This window comes from Gracilinanus agilis, chromosome 2 (assembly GCF_016433145.1).
Source record: "Gracilinanus agilis isolate LMUSP501 chromosome 2, AgileGrace, whole genome shotgun sequence".
Lineage (NCBI taxonomy): Eukaryota > Metazoa > Chordata > Mammalia > Didelphimorphia > Didelphidae > Gracilinanus > Gracilinanus agilis.
The window spans coordinates 181579824-181596029 of record NC_058131.1 but is presented as its reverse complement, the minus strand read 5'-3'; the positions used below and the strand labels follow the sequence as shown (position 1 = coordinate 181596029).

General features: G+C 38.6%; 1 protein-coding gene across 1 annotated transcript in view; it reads right to left on the bottom strand.

The window, feature by feature from the left end:
* Positions 1 to 597: 597 nt before the first annotated feature.
* ANTXR1 (ANTXR cell adhesion molecule 1) overlaps positions 598 to 16206 on the bottom strand; it is a 331895-nt gene continuing 316286 nt past the window's right edge. The window contains exon 18 of the mRNA XM_044660903.1: positions 598 to 858. Within this exon, the coding sequence (XP_044516838.1) occupies positions 598 to 858 (261 nt within the window). The remainder of the gene's footprint in view (positions 859 to 16206) is intronic.

Here is a 16206-nt window from a genome sequence, read left to right as displayed (position 1 = left end):
TTTGACTTAAAAGGTGTTTTACAACTCCGCAAGAATCAGAAGACGAATTCCTGAAATCTCAAGGTCAAGGCTAGCGTGAGCATGGAGTACAGCAGAACTGGGGAGAAGTCATTGAGAAATCCAGGAATACGGTTTCTAATCACACGTTGCATTTCAACTACAAGGAAATTATTTCCTTGCCAGTCTCCATGGGACATATTCCCATTTAGGTCTTCTAAAGACTATGAATTGTGGGCTCATGACTTACTGGATTACACTGTAAAAAGAAGAACATGCTGATTCTCTTCAGGCCCCAGGGAGAATCTCATAATGTCCTCCTTCCAGAGGTGGAGACTAGACAACATGACTTATGTTGCCTCCCTGCCTGTCTGCTTTTTCAAAAGGCATTTTCAAACTTCTCTTTTTCTTTAGGCTGGCTCTGAAGTTGTCAGTTTATTATTGCTTCTAAATTTTAAAAAAAGTGTGTGTGATTTCTTTGATTGCTACCCATTTCTGAAAACAAAAGCCCTCTTTGACTTGGAAGGTGTATACGATAATACTGTAGTGGGATTTCTTCCCCAAGGCATCTGAGAGAGCTGGAAGGATATTTTCTGGATTCTAGAGAGAAGGCCGAGGTGGGGGACGAGAGGGTGGTGGCACTCGGTTGGGGGGTGGGGCATGAGGAGGTGGGGGAAGTATGGAAGGTAGGCTAGGCGTTGGTGGGGTGGGAGAGCTAGGAGGTGGGGGAGTGGAGAGGTGAGCAGGAGGCGGAGGAGTATAAATGGGGGCAGGAGGCAGAGAAGTGGGGTGATAGGCGTTGTTGAGTGGGTACTTGGCGGGTGGGTTGTTCTTCACTCGCATGAAATTGATGCAACGTCCCTGAAAGAAAAGCAGAGAAGAAAAAAGGTCAGACAACATTGCTACCGTAAAGCCCATAAAAATTGTGTGTGCGTGTGTGTGTGTGTGTGTGTGTCCATTTTTGAGCATTTTTGGTTTATTCTCTCTCTATCCATTTTGATCCATTTTTGGTTTGTTCCCTCCATATGGATGCAGGCATATACATGTGTATATGTACATACTTAAGTGTGGGCACATAAATATATTTTTATATGTGTATATACACACCCACATGTGTGTCTATGTATCTGTAACTATATATAAATACACACATACATTTCACAAAACTTCAGAATTTCACAAAGGGATTGCAGAAACCACTTAGGAATCTTCTTTACAATATGTCTGGCAAATGGTCATTTACCCTTTGCGCAAAGGTCTCCAATAAGGGCCAGTCTCTCCCACCCCCTAATCTGTGGCAACAAACCTCAATTTTTTTTTTCCATAACTCAACCCAGCAGTCCTAGTTCTGCCCTCTGGGATCAAATAAATCCTGCTCTACCCTTTGGCATAATGTCTTCAAGTATTTAAATACAACTGTTATATTCCACCTAAGACTTTTCTTCAGGTTAAACCTCCTCGAATATTTCCACATAACCTTATATGCCCTGGTTTCAGGGTCCCTTGCCATCTGTTTCTCCCCTCTGGAAGCTCTCCAGCTTGCATATGGCCTACATAAAACATGGTACCCAGAATGGAATACAGAATGGATTTGTGTTTTGACCAATGCAAAGCATGGGTCACTGGGATTATTGTTTGCCCATATGATGGGCGCTATACCTTTCTCAAAAAGCTCAAGAGTATGCAGGGTATCCCAAAAGTCTAGTGCTGTTTTAAGCTTAGAATGACATTGAGACTTTTGGGATATGCTCAATAGGTTTCTTTGGCTCTCATGTAAATCTGATGACTCATATTGAGCATACAGTTCTTGCTTTATCTTTCTTTCCAACCTGAAACTCAGACTTCTGCTGGAACCACCTTTGGCTCTAGGAGGGGAGCTTTTGTCTCATCTTGTCCATATCTAGTCCTCGACCTCATTTCCTAGCCATGTGGAAATCATGATACATTCCTTCCCCACCCTCCCTCAACTTCCAGCTCCCCTTTTTGTATTGCCTTGTTCATTAGAAAGCGAATTTCTTGATAGTAGAGACTATCTTGCTTATATGGTCTATCTGTATCCAGAGTTTATTTAGCACAGAGCTTGGCACATACTATATGCCTAATAAATGCTATCTCTTCCTATTTTCTCTACAATGGAGTCAGGACCCATATTATATTAAGATGTACTTGAATCAAACCAAAACAATAACATTTTATCAGCAGTCATCAATATATTTAACACACTGAAGAATTTCTCAAAAGAAGGTTTTTGCCCTCTATCTCTGGTCTTGCTTGAACTTTACACCCTGAACTATTGATGCCCAATTCTGTTTTTTTTAATATTAGGATTATAAGATTATAGATTTAGAATTTGAAGGGAAGTTAAGGGCCAATGACTCCAACTCTATCCATTTTTCAGCTGAGAAAACTGAGACACAAGGAGATTAAATGACTCACCAAAGATCACATGATAAATAAAGTGTTTTATTACAAGAAAAGCAGGAAGGGGAGAATAAAATTTCTGAGGTAGGGAGAGGAGGACTAGATGGTATTGCCTATAAGAGTCTGTCCATAGTACAATTGGAGGACCTATAACTACTTGAGATGACCATTAGCCAAAAAACTCCATCCACATCTAACCATTCAGATGAGTCTAACTATCTGGACCTGACTAGTCTGTCATTTATGACCTTTCATAAGTGCCATGAATAAGTACCTCTCTGGGTACTGGTGTGCTCCATGACTGGAATGCTCTCCCTCCTCCACTCTGACTTTGGATCTCACTGACTTCCTTTAAGTCCCAATTAACATCCTTTTACTGAAAGTCTTTTGCAACCCTTCTCAATTCCAGTGCCTTCCCTCTTTAATGATTTCTTATTGCTTTGTATAATTTGTTTGTATTTGTTGCTACCATTGGACTTTAAGCTCGGTAAAGGCAAAGACTGTTTTTTGCTTTCTTTTGTAACCTCAGTGTTTAGTGCAGTCCCTGACACATAGTAGGGCCTTAATAAATGTTGATTAATCGATGAACTATTACTTATCTTTTTAGCTATCTCCCATGAATCCCCTATGCAGACTCTCAGAGTTTGACCAGACTCACAGGTTATTGAATCTAACCTATTTTTGATGTGTAAATCCTCTCTCCAACACTGCCAACAGCTGATCCTCTAGCAACTATTTTATTGCCTCCTAGGGAGTCTATTTCCTCTTTTGGACATCTCTAATTGTTAAAGGTTCTTTGGATTGAGCTAAAATCTACTTCTAATTTTTATGCATTGCTTCTCATTCCACTTCCTGGTACCAAGAAAAAATAATTTTAACCCCCTCCCCATGTTATAATTTCTTAAGTATTGAAAGATAGTATATTTTCTATTAATTCTTCTCTTCTACAAAAACACTCTGATTTCTGTTAAGCTGTCCTTTGAGTGTTTCGATGGAAAAATACTCTCAATGTGTTAGGATTATGCCTCTATCATTTTGAATACCAGATTTCCATTCTTTCTTGACTCCCAGTCTTTAAACCTTTGAGATTCTTCATCCCATTTTGGGAAGCAATAGTGTATCATCAATTCTCATTAATTTTACAATTCACTAAAATTCTCAAATCTTTTTCTCCGGAATGACTGGTAAGCTAAATTGTCATTATCCATATTTCTACTTACTACCTTGAATACATTGCTTAATCTCTTTATTTTGCTTTCTCCTATGTAAAAGGAGGTTGGACTGGATAATTTCTAGATCTAAATACACGATCTTAAGATTTATCCAATTTGCTATCCTCTCACAACTTTCCATCTTTCACAAATTGCCATTGATAGCTTCATCTAATCAGTGGTTCCCAAACTTTTTTGGCCTACCACCCCCCCCTTCCAGAAAAAATATTACTTAGCTCCCTGGAAATTAATTTTTTAAGATTTTAATAGCAATTAATAGGAAAGATAAATGCACCTGTGGCCATCACCGCTCACCCTAGATCATTGCAGCACCCACCAGGGGGCGGTAGTGCCCACTTTGGGAATCACTGATCTAAATCATTGAGAAGTAAATTAAACAGCATGTCACTGAGGCTAGAGCCCAGTGATGGACCACTGTCTCTAGATGGAAAATGATTTATCATCATGGAACAGTAGGATTTGAGTTGAAAGGGACCTTAAACTATGGGATACTGTAGGTTTCAAATGCTCTAAAGGCAATGAACAAGACTGGTACTTTGGAATAGAAATGCTTAAGATTAGTACTACTCACTGAAAAGACTATGTTTTTTTGAAGTTACAGAGGGGGCTACTACATACATATATGATTATGCCTGAAGATTGACTTTGGGCAGGAATTAGTGTTTGGGGAATGGTACAAACTGAGTAAATGAAACATGATGAAATATTGGGCTTACGAAATAAGAGTTAGAACATTGATCAAAGCATCCAAATGCTGGATACACAACAAGATGCAAACAGAACACCACAGACAGTGAGTTAGCAGTTATCACATAATGGCATGCACTTCTTGATTTCTTTGGCCTCTATTTAGGACAAACTGAATGTCATTGCACTATCTCTCTTTTTTTCTTAGGTGTTCTGTTGAAATTAAGATTGATGCTACAGGTACCCAATATTTTCATTCTGCAAACTTCCCATGACTCCCTCTACACCACTCTCTGATCTGAGAATATTGCCTGGTATTTTGCTGGGAAAATTGAGGCCATTCACCAAAAGTTCCCTTTTTCCCCCCTCTTCTTCATCTCATATTACTCAAATTCTTTCCAATACTATCTCCTCCTTCATACCAGTCTCATAAGAAAAGGTGATTCTTCTTGCCAAGGCAAACTCTTCTATATGATTAAATAATTTCATTCTATCCTGTCTTCTCCAGCACATTGCTTCTTCTATCATTTCCACCCTCTCACTTACTTTAAAAAATATATTTTATTTTTTCCCAATTACATGTAAAAACAACTTTTAAAATGTTTTAAAAAATTGAATTCCAAATTTTCTTCCACCCTCTCCCCATGCCATTGAGAAGGCAAGAAATTTTGATACAGGTTATTTGTGTGCAGTCATGCAAAACATATTTCCATTTAAGTCATATGAAAGAAAACACAGCCCCAAAACACACACATAAAATAAAGTAAAAAAATAGTATGCTTCAATTTGCAGTCAGACTCCATCAGTTCTCTCTGGAGATGGGTAACATTTCTCTCACTTATCATAAATATCTCCCTAGCTACTATCTGCTTTCCTATCATAGCTGACAAACATGCCTATGTTTTGCCTTCTTCAAAAAACCCTCACTTGATCCATTCATCCCCATTAGATTTGTTCCATATCTCTCCCCTCTTTTATGACTGCCTTGCAAGTTCATTTGCAAAGTGACTAATTATCAACCAGATTTCACCTGCATAAAAATGGTCCCTGACTTTTAGGGAGAAGAAGGGAAGGCCTAGAGGTCTGGGAACAAAAGTGAAGTAGCAGGATTGAAGCTTGGAATGGAAAATAAATTTTCATAGACTCAATTGCTTTAAAAAAAACACAACCTTTATCTTCTGTCTTAGAATCAATACTGTGTATTGGTTCTTAGGGAGAAGAGCAGTAAGGACTAGGCAATGGGGGTTAAGTGGCTTGCGCAGAGATACAAAGCTAGGAAGTCTGTGATACCAAATTTGAACCCAGGACCTTTTCTCTAGGTCTGGCTCTCAATCCACTGAACTACCCAGCTGCCTCCAAACTCCATTGCATTTTTAGTGATTAGAAGTCCTGGCTGATGCTTTCTTTCAGATACTCTACAAATAGACCATCTATATTAAATGTCTCTACTTCCTTTCTTTTCACTCTCAACTCTCTACAAGCTTCCAATCTTATATTTCAACTGAACACTGTTCTCTCTAAAGTTATGATAAATGATAATATGATATATGATAATATAATATATGATAAATGATGTTATGGCCATGTCTAATCTTTTTTTCAATATCATCCTTTGTGAACCTCTGTTGCCTTTGTCCCTATCATCCTCTTCTCCCTAAGGCTCTCTAGTCTAGGTTTTTGTGAAAGTATTCTTTCCTGATTTGCCTCCTTAGTATCTGATAACTCCTCAATTGTTCTTCATTTAAGTCTTGTGTATTAACTGAGGGTGCCCCACTGGGCTTCATCCTGAATGTTCCCTCTTCTTCTATACTATTTCACTTGGTGATCTCATCAGCAACCATGAATTCAGTGATCATCTCTATGCTGATGATTTTAAGATCTATTTGTCCTGCCCTAACATCTCTTCTTATCTCTAGTCTTGCATTTCCAACTATTAGACATCTTGAACTGAATATTTTGTTGACAAATACAACTTGTTTTGTAGACATCTTAAACTCAACTGAACTTATTTTCCCCTCTCAACCTCCTCACTTCTTCCCTTACCTATTATTGCTAAGGACACCACAGTCTTCCTAAGTGCCTTGGCTCTCATCCTAGGTGCCATCCTCAAGTCATCACTCTCATCCCCTAAATCCAAGTCAAGCTTGTTGATTATACCTCTGCTACATTTCTCTTTTATACTACCTTATCTCCTCTGATATTTCAACTACCTTGGTACTAGCCCTCATTGTCTCCCATCCAAACTGCTGATCGAATCTCTCCCCACTTAAGTCCAGCCACCATTAGGCTGTAAAATTGATCTTGCAAAAGCACAGGTCTGTCAGTGTTACCCACCTCCTTTCCTCCAATCAATAAACTCCTCCCTCCAGAATCAAATATAAAATCCTTTTGGCCTTTAAAGCTTTTCATTATCTGACTTGTTCCTGCCTTTCCAGTTTGTTTGAATGCCTTACTCCTATCCATGTTTTCTATGATCCAGTCACTCTAGCTTTCTAGGTAGTCCTCAAAGATGTCATTCCATCTCCTGATGCAGGCTTTTTCAATGTCTTGCCTACCTGGAATTTTCTTCCACTACATCTCCATCTCCTGGTTTTGTTCAGTTTCCAGCTTAAATCCCACCTTCTATAAGCAGCCTCTTAGATGATCTCCAATTCATTCTTTATATATTTTGTATGTGCATATTGCTTTGCATGTTGTCTCCTCCACTAGACTATGACTCCTTGGGAGAAGGGGTTATCTTTTGCCTTTTTGTGTATCTTCAACACTGGCATCATCTTTGTAGAGGGAAGCTAAAGAACATAGGATTTAAGACAGACAACCTGTGGATCAGGGCAGAAGTACCCTTGTGTATGTTATAGATAAAGACTTAAAATTAATGTTTACATCAAGAAAATACAATGAACTTGGTAGGCATATAAATAAATGCTTTTTGACTTGATTTGACTTGACTTTGTCTGGGACTGGCCATCACCAGCAATTGGCAACTATGAATATGTATATTCATGAGATTGGGTAGGCATGTATGAGTCAGGGTAATAAGAACAGCTCACACATTTATATAAATGTTTTATAGTTTACAGAGAGATTTATAGACATTATCTCATTTGATCCTGTGAGGTAAGAAGTACAAGTATTATTATCCCTGTTAAAACAGGGATGAAGAACCAAAGGCTTAGGTCCAAAGAGTTACAGAATTGGAGAGATGGAATGAGCCTTGCATGTCACCTAGTCAAGCTTGTACCTTCAGAGTTGCCCAGCCTACTTACTGCATCCCTGTTAATGTCGTTTAATCTGTGCATTCAGTCTCTACTGAGGGAAGACCTTCAGTGAGGAAAAACTCACAACATTCCAAGGCAGATGGTCCATTTGACAGTTTTAAATATTTGAAAGTTTTTCATGTATCAATAGCTGGGATATTTGGGGCTTAAATGAACAAATTAATAAAGAGGTGCGTGCAAAATTCATTGATGGATTTGTTAATTGTACTTGCTTCATATAAACATTAGTTTTAAGCCTTTATCCATAACATATACAAGGATACTTCTGCCCTGATCCACGGATCATCTGTCTTAATTCCTAAAGTTCTCTAGCACCCCTCCTGTGAAGATGGAAAACCTAGAGGCCATTAAGTCATTGTTACTAAAGGCAACTTGAGGTCTACTTTTCGTGATGAGCAGTTCTAGGATCTTTTAGGTCTCTAAACCTTGTTGGTATGTACAGAGATCCAAGGGATTTGCCCAAGGCCACATGACTAATAGAGGCAGATCTAGAATTTGAACCCCAGTTTTCCCTAACTCCAAGTGGTTTTTGACTCTACCATCCTGCCACTAGATGATTATAATAGGTGTTACAGGATATAGAGGTGGAAGAACCTTTAGAGAGTGTATGCTCTTCATTTTACAGGGAAGGAAATTTAGGTACAGCTTGATTAAGAGACTTGATCAAGGTCATTCAGGATTCTCACATTAGGAATCTTTGAAACTATATCTGTGTACATGAACCATGATAAGCGGAACTTTGAGATTAATAAATCTTTGAAAATTAAAATTCCAAATTCACTGGTATTTTTGCTAATCTGTGTTAATTTGTCCTTTCTCAGTTCTCACATAAAAAAATATAATAGTGCTTTTCAGGGATGATGAAGTGATACAATGAATAGAATGTCAGGTCTGGAGTCAGAAAGACTCTTTTCCTAAGGATAAATACAGCCTTAGACACTTACTAGCTGTGGGACCCTGGGCAAGTCACTTAATCCTTTCCCCCTCAATTTCCTCATCTGTAAAATGAGTTGGAGAAGGAAATGTCAAACCACTTCAGTGTCTTTGCCAAGAAAACGCTAAATGGGTTGAATATGAACCTAAAAGAGTTGAATATGACTTGTGCTAATGAGATGAGGTCATCTAGATCAATCCCTATCTAAATATTCCTCATGTTATCTGACCAAAGCATAGAACAGTGCAATTAGAACAGAAATGGTCTGAGGGTAAAGCCCTGTAATTTACCAGTTGAGGCTGACAGTCAACATTGTCAGGGTCTAGTCTTCCAGTTAGTTCTGAGACTACTTGATTAGACTACCTATATATCATTGCACTTAGTCTTCAAGATATCTTGAGAAACTTTGTCAAATGCTTTGCTGAAATTTAGAATTATTGTGTTTATTGCATTTCCTTAATCTACCAACTTACTGTAGTAGTAATTCTGTCAAAATGTACATCATGCTAGTCTGGCATAATTAAAAAAATATTTATATCCCCTCAGTTTCCAATTCTTTGTCACTACAAAAGGAGCTTCCAAAAATATTTTTATACATATGAGTCCTTTTCCTCTTTCTTTGATCTTCTTGGAGCATAGCCCAAATAGTGAGCTATCACCGGGTCAAAGGATATGGGCAGTTTAATAGCTTTTGGGGCATAGTTTCAAATTGTCCAACCACTATGGCTGTACAGTTCACAGCTCTACCAAGAGTGTATTACTGTCTCCACCTCATTATTTCTTCTTCTTTTAAACCCTTACCTTCTACCTTAGAATTAACACTGTGTATTGATAGCAGAAGAGTGGAAAGAGTGAGGCAATGGGAGTTAAGTAACTTGTTCAAGGCCTCATAGCTAGGAAGTGTCTGAAGCCAGATTTGAATCTGGGACTTCTCATCTCTAGGTCTGGCTTTCAATCTACTAGGGTACCTTGCTGTCCCCCTCATCATTTATTCTTAATGAATCTTTGCTGGCTCATGATAATCATTATTTTTCTTTCTAAGTGTTCCCAGACCACTAAGCTAATAATCTGGGAGAATTTTACTAGGGACTGATATCAAACTCACTAGCCCATAGGTTGAAGATTAAATTTTCATCTTTAAAAACTAGGGTATCTGCCTAATTCTAGTTCTTGAGCACCTATCTTTCTGCCCACATTTCTTCAAAGATCACTGAGTAATTGACAAATCAGGGCTTTTGGCTCTCCAATTTTGAAGCATATGATCTGGCTGGGTCCACTGACTTGAACTCACTGAGAACAAAGCAAGGAGGACATCCTGATTCCATGTCTAGCACTTTCCAGACTATGCCTGCTGGCTGCTTACAGATAAATATCTTCACATTAAATCTAACCCTCTTCCCAAGTTATCTGATCATCTGCCTTGCTGGTTTCATCTCCCTCATTCTTTCCTCACCCAAGACACCATTTTGATCTCTTGCTCTGGGCACAATAATCAATTCAATACTGCCATTGCTTCTGAAAAGTTCATGCCAGTTGAATGAATGATCAATCAACAGACCACTCCAATAACTTCCCAGATCAAAAATTTCTTCTCCTTGGACTATCTGTATTTTCTTCTTTATTAAACTATAAACTTCTTGGGTCAGAGACCATTTTATTCCTTGTATCTTGATATTTAGCATAGAACTGGCAAATAGTGCTTAATAAATGATTTTTCATTCATTCATCCATCCATCCATTCATTTATCATTGTGTTTCCCTATGTCAAATGTAAATAGAACAGGGACTATTTTTTTTCTTACTTTCTCTACTCAGAACAAAAGATATTACAGACATTTACTAAATGACACAAACAAATCCATAACACTATTGAAACTTGAATTCTTATTTTCTCATTGGGGTGCAGTGTTCCTCCTGCTATTCAACTATGTGAAATCAATATAGTTTGTTAGCATAGGGAAATCCCTCCCCCTAAAGTTGTTATCATTCTCTTTATGGCTTCAAAGATGAGTCTTGTAGAATAGTTTGGAAGACAGAGGCTAAATGACTTGCCCATGGTTATGGAGCTAGCAGATATTTTAGGGCAGTCAATAATTGAAGGAGGATTTGAATCTAGGTCACATCTGACTCCAAAGCTAGTGATCTTTCCACTTTTCAATGACACTTCATTTGGGTCCAAGACTCAGGACTCTTTTGGACTTAATCCAAACCTTTTGGCTGTGGAAACAAATCTTTCAATTGTCGTCCAATCCTGTCTCTTCACTACATCTAAACACAAATCATTTCTTTGCTTCATTATAAAAATAAGCCTTAGTTACAGTTTATTTGTGTTTTTTTTAAAGCCCTTCCCTTGGAGATCTGAAGGTCATAATAATTACCACCTGTGACAGATTCCTCTATTGAACACACCAGAGTTGGAATTCACTGTACAGTATTCCAGCATTCCAACAGATGTGAAGTCAGAACCAAGGCTTAGGAGATTAATTTTCTTTTATAAAAAAATAAAAGAGTTGGTGTTTGGAAAATGTGCTGCTAGCTCTGGGAATATGAATTCTCTCTTGAGCTGCAGAACTAATTTCAGAGTATTACAGCTGCAAAGAACCTTAGAGATCCTGGAGTCCATCCCCCTCATTGGACAGATGAGGAAACTGAGGCTCAGAGGGAGAAGGATTTTGCCCAAGATCACACAGTGAGTAGGTGGCAGAGTCAGTACTCAGATTTTGGCATTCCAAGACTTTTCACCTTCTGCTGCACCAGCCCTTTCACATCAGTTCTGATCTTTACTCCCAAGATCGTTTTTCTTGACTTTGCCTCATTTTTATAGTTCTCTGAGTTGGATTGCAATTCTCTTTCTTTTATTCCACCCTATCTGTGTGAGTTTGTTCGTGTGTTTGTTCGTGTGTGTGTGTGCACATGCATGCTATCTACATTGAATTGCATTTTTGGCTCAGTATAACAAAGCTCTGCTAATGACCTTTTCTAGAATCTTATGGTGGCATAGAGGGCCCCCTGAATTCTTAGAGTCTCTGTCAATATGCCAGTCACAGGCAGGCTTCACCATGCCAGGAAATCTTTGATCACAGTCCAGGCAATGGACTGTGTCTGTCGTGTGAGTACCAGCCAAGTTAAACTTAGAGAGGCTCCTCACCAGAGACTATCAAACCAAGAGATGATTTTTCTAGGGGGCTTGGCGGGAATACAGCCATCCACGAAGATCATCTCCTAAGGCGTAGAGGGGCTGAAGTCTCAGCATCGATGAAATCACTGGTCCTGGGAGCACCGAGGCGACTCAAACAGCAATGCCCTACATTCAGGGAAAGGCCTTGGTACTTCTTCAAAGAGGGACACAGCTGGCAATTCACTCCGGCTTAAGTGCCTTTTCCGTACAGTCTTCCAGTAGCCCTGAGTGCCTCAGGGCTCTCTCCCTCCTCTGAATGCATAGCACTGTGGTTTATAATCATTCAGCACTTATTCAAATACTGGCTTGTTACTGGTTTTATTTTTTCTAGTATTACTTAATGCTTCTATTTAACTCTTCATATATTTACATTTTCTATCCCTAGCTGGACATCAACTCGAGCCCTCAAAACGTATAACTCCAAAGTGCCTCCTTAGTGCCCTCGTAGAGCAGATGCTCTACTCTAGGCATTTTCTCTGGCTGTTCCCAATGTCTGGAAAGCTCTCTCCTCACCTCTGCCTACTGCCTTCCCTAGCTTCTTTTAAGCCCAGATTAAAATTCCTTCTTTTACTGGGAGCCTTCTCTAATCCTTCTTAATTCTAGTGCCTTCCCTCTGTAGATTATTTCCTAGTTATCCTGTGTATAGCTTGCTTTGTATATCTTTGTTCACGTGTTGTCTACTCCATTAGATTGTAAGCTTTTCGAGGGTAGGGACTGTCTTTTGCCTCTTTCTGTATCTTTAGGGCTTGGAACAGTTGCTGGCCTATACGGTATGTCTTAAATAAATGTTTATTGATTGATTGGTTGTACGCCCTCATCTATAACATTGAAATACTATGATCTGTACCTCCCCTGGTTGTTAGAGGCAGAGTCCACGGCATCACCTAGTTGCCTCTAACAACCAGGGGAGGTACAGATCGTAGTATTTCTGGGAAGACGTGTTCAAATCTGACCCTGGACATTTACTAACTCTATGATCCTAAGCAAATCACTTAACCTCATAATCGCTTAAAATCACTTAAAATCTGCCTCCATTTCATCATCGGTAAACTGGGTATAATAATGAGATAATATGTTATATAAATCTATATTCTATAAATATAATAATGAAATAATAATATTTGTGAAGTGATTGCCACACTGCCTGGCACATAGTGGGTTCTTAACAAATGCTTGTTCCTTTATTTTTTCCCAGCCCTTCCCTTTCCCCGTATTGGGAAGAAAACATTTTATAAACCTTGAAGTGAAAGTTATTTAATACTTCCAGGGCTTGTGATTTCCCTCCCCTAAACCAGCCTGAGATACCTCTGAGTCTTCATAGGTGATTCACATGAGTTATAGTGGATAGAAAAAAAAACATCACCCTGTCAACCATCTGACTGCGCAAGACTGTGCAAGCCTCTCTGACTTTAGGCTGGCATTGGGATGAAAGACCTTTGAACCTTTCCATCTAGGACACACCTGCCTGAGCCCATGCCCCAGGGTCAGGGTCTCCTTCGTGCCATGATGAGGCATTGGAAGGAGTTTCAAGTGAAGAGCCTTGGTTATGTGAAACCAGAAATACCAAAGGATGTAAATGGCATACACACCTAGGCACACAGACATGGAAGAAGAACACACAATATAGTGGAAAGAACCCTGAAATCATTGTTCTAAGTCTCAGTTAGAAAATACCTTTGGGGTCTCCTGTGCCAATCCCAAATGGACAGATGGGATCCTCTCAATTGCCAAGTCTTGTTGATTCTACCACTACAAAAGATCTTTTTCAATAGTCCTCTTCTCCATACATTTTTCATAGGCTATTGTAATACTCTTAATACTCTCTTAGGGGAGACCCTTTATAATACATCTTCTACATCAGGTTTTTTTTAGTTGTTTTTTGGTCTTGTCCAAGTCTTTGTGACCCCCTTTGGAGTTTTCTTGGCAAAGATTCTGAAATGGTTTGCCATTTCCTTCTCACTCATTTTATAGATGAGGAAATAGGTATTAAGGGACTTGCCCAGGGTCACACAGCTAATAACTGTCCGAAGTCAGATTTGAACTCAGGAAGAGGAATCTTCCTGACTTCAGGCCTAGCATGTTATCTACTGCACCACTTAGCTGTCCATGGGGCACATAGTAAGAGCTTAGGAAATGCTTTATCTATTTAAATACAAAGTAATCTCTAGGGAAGCATTTCTAGGAGATAAGCCACTGGGAGGAATAGCATAGACATTCTGAGTCAGGAACACTGGGTAAAGTAATGATATAAATGAAAGAAAGTCAATCCTTGTCTCAAAGGGAATTTATTTTAGAATGAGAGAAAATAACAAATATAAAGGGGAGCTGAGGTCTGGGAAGTAAGTTGGAGGCTATGATCAGAGCAAGAAGAAGCAAAGGTAACCTTGGAAACCAAGGAAGTCCCAAGGATGGAGAAGGAGTGGGAATGATATTTGACCAGAGGATAGTTTGAATATTTTGGAGCTTATGCCTATTTTATTTTTCCTTTTCTGTGGAATATTGTTTTCCTTCAATGGAATATAAGCTCCTTCTAAGCAAATGCCAATTTATTTTAGTTTTTAGTTTGCCTAGTTTGTGGCACATACTAGGTGTTAATAAATGCTGGTTGAATGAATGCATGAATGGACAAGTTGTCATCCAGCTTCTATGTGATTATTATTCAGTTTCATAAAAACAAATTAATTGACTACTCTGTGTAAGGTATCGTGTGAGGCACGATAGTAAGTATCTGAGGCCAAATTTGAACTTGGAACAAGGAATCTTCTTGGCTCCAGGCCCAATACTCTATCTAACTACATCGCCTTTGCTCCCAGTCGAATGAATATAAGATCTTTGAGGAGAAGAAACATGTCATATTTCAAGCAAAATAAAGTATAAATTGTATATTTGCCTAGCAGAGTGCCTTGCAGATAAGCGATACTTAATAAATGTTTATTAAATAATTACATTCAGGCTCTCCCTGGTCTCTAATTTAAAGACTAAAATAGAATAGTCCTGCCTTCAAGAAATCGGCAGTCTCCTGGGATTATTAATGTTATTGCCGTTTGATAATGCACTTCCAAATCTTTTAGAGAAGAGGTGTTAGACAATATGGAAGATGGTCAATTATCACATATAACTGATCAGTTAATATATATATACATATATATATAAACACTTTTAGGTCTATTTATGGGAGAAAGTTAAAATTAAGTTTTTATCAAGGCAAAGGAATTTCAGAGATGTCTAGAAGGGAACACATTAAACAAGCATTTCTTGCTTATTTGTTAATTTGTTTGGTTCTACCTTGTTCAGTGTTAAGAGGTTTTACTACTTATCTTGTGTGTTTAATTATTTGTTTTTGACAAGCTATTATGTTTGTAATTAAAAAAATTAAGTAGGAAATTGAAACAAGAGAAGCCAACACAAACACTGGGACATTTGGACCATATAATTAGTTGAAAGATCAGTTTACAGGACATCATTCTTTTTCTGCTAGCCAGAATAGAAGAGCAGAGCCAAATGTTTTTAGCTGTAACATATGCCAGCAAATTTGAATCAGTGTTTTGGTAATAGGTTGCTAAGAATCCTGGAAGCTCCCACAGTATTAGATTGTTTTCTGCAAACCAGCTCTATGGCTATGTGGATGGTTTGATTCACAATCCTAACCTCCTTTGACCTCAGGTTCTTAGTTTATAAAGGAGAATCAATGTTGTTGTTATACTCCACTCAGGAATTTGAAGAAATTCATTAACATACTTTGGCATCCTTAAGGTCTGATGAAGTTCAAACCTAGGAGGAGTGATAAGAGGGAAATTCAACTTTATCCACATTATCCCTTATGGTGTTCTGCCTAGGGTACACGACGTGGGGTAGGGCCAGTGTAGGCTCAGGAAATAGCTGGAGGGAACAGACAATGAACAAGTCTAAATAATTTTTAGAAGGATGAGGGCAAGACAGGAGCAAACACTAAACCAGATATAAAGACAGACAAAATTACTTCTCACCAGTAGAAACTCAGAAGAAAAACATTTGCTTGATCACATGGTTCGATGGGGATATGATTGGGGATATAGACACTAAATGATCACCCTAGTACAAATATCAATAATATGGAAATAGGTTTTGACCAATGATACATGTAAAACCAGTGGAATTGCTTGTTGGCTATGGGAGGGGGGAAGGAGGAGGGGAGGGAAAGAATATGAATCATGTAACTATGGAAATATAGTCTAAATTAATTACCTTAATTAATTAATTAAAAAATTTACTTCCCACCCACTTAAACGTTTATGCCTTTGATAGGAACTGGCTACACAGTTAAACCTGAACACAATATATCAGCTTCTTTGTTTGTTTGTTTCTCTCTCTCTCCCCCTCTCTCTTTGTCTTCCCCTTCCTTCCTTCCTTCCTTCCTTCCTTCCTTCCTTCCTTCCTTCCTTCCTTCCTTCCTTCCTCCCTTCCTTCCTTTCTTTCTTTCTTTCTTTCTTTCTTTCTTTC